The 516-nt window shown below is 39.3% G+C and overlaps 1 protein-coding gene across 1 annotated transcript; it reads right to left on the bottom strand.

Moving 5' to 3' along the window:
• Positions 1–62: 62 nt before the first annotated feature.
• On the bottom strand, positions 63–497 carry LOC105461075. Its single transcript, XM_011707563.1, has one exon. It carries the CDS (start codon positions 495–497, stop codon positions 63–65), a length of 435 nt encoding a protein of 144 aa, XP_011705865.1.
• Between the last annotated feature and the right edge of the window lie 19 nt (positions 498–516).

Genomic DNA, 516 nt, shown 5'->3' with positions numbered 1-516 from the left:
TGTTACAATAAAAATTATTTGATTACAAAATATGTATTATGCAAAAATGAGTTTTTATTTATTTACAATGGTATCTTATAATGTCCCCATGGTAGAGTAAAATGATTGACAGAATCGGGTATAATGTATCGCTTATCATCATGCGGACTTAGAGCGATTTTCGTTTCAGACGTTGTATACACCTCGTGCAGCTTGGATCTTATGCAAGACTGCTTTCGCGTCATTTCAGTTTCGTCCTGCAGACATCGCACGTAATCGTCGAATGTTATCGACTTTGCTACAACGTTGCTCTTGACGCCTTTAGCCTTCTTTGTGTCTCTCTTACCATCGACGCGTAAGGCATACATTTTCGCTCTAAGCCCGATGAATTCGGTCATGATCGCGCCGTTATTCTCGTCCTTCATCAGACCCGGAACCTTTTTATTAGCGAGCGGAATACCATACGCATTATCAACCGCATAATCACTCGTGTCGAATTTATCTATATCATGCTTCATAATTTCATATATATCGCTG

This window comes from Wasmannia auropunctata, unplaced genomic scaffold (genome assembly GCF_000956235.1).
Source record: "Wasmannia auropunctata unplaced genomic scaffold, wasmannia.A_1.0 LD309782.1, whole genome shotgun sequence".
Lineage (NCBI taxonomy): Eukaryota > Metazoa > Arthropoda > Insecta > Hymenoptera > Formicidae > Wasmannia > Wasmannia auropunctata.
The sequence above is the reverse complement of the archived record's forward strand: the minus strand, read 5'-3'. Positions and strand labels throughout refer to the sequence as shown.

Coding starts and splice junctions, on each gene's coding strand:
- LOC105461075 (XM_011707563.1), bottom strand. CDS start 497: ATGAAGCATGATATAGATAAATTCGACACGAGTGATTATGCGGTTGAT.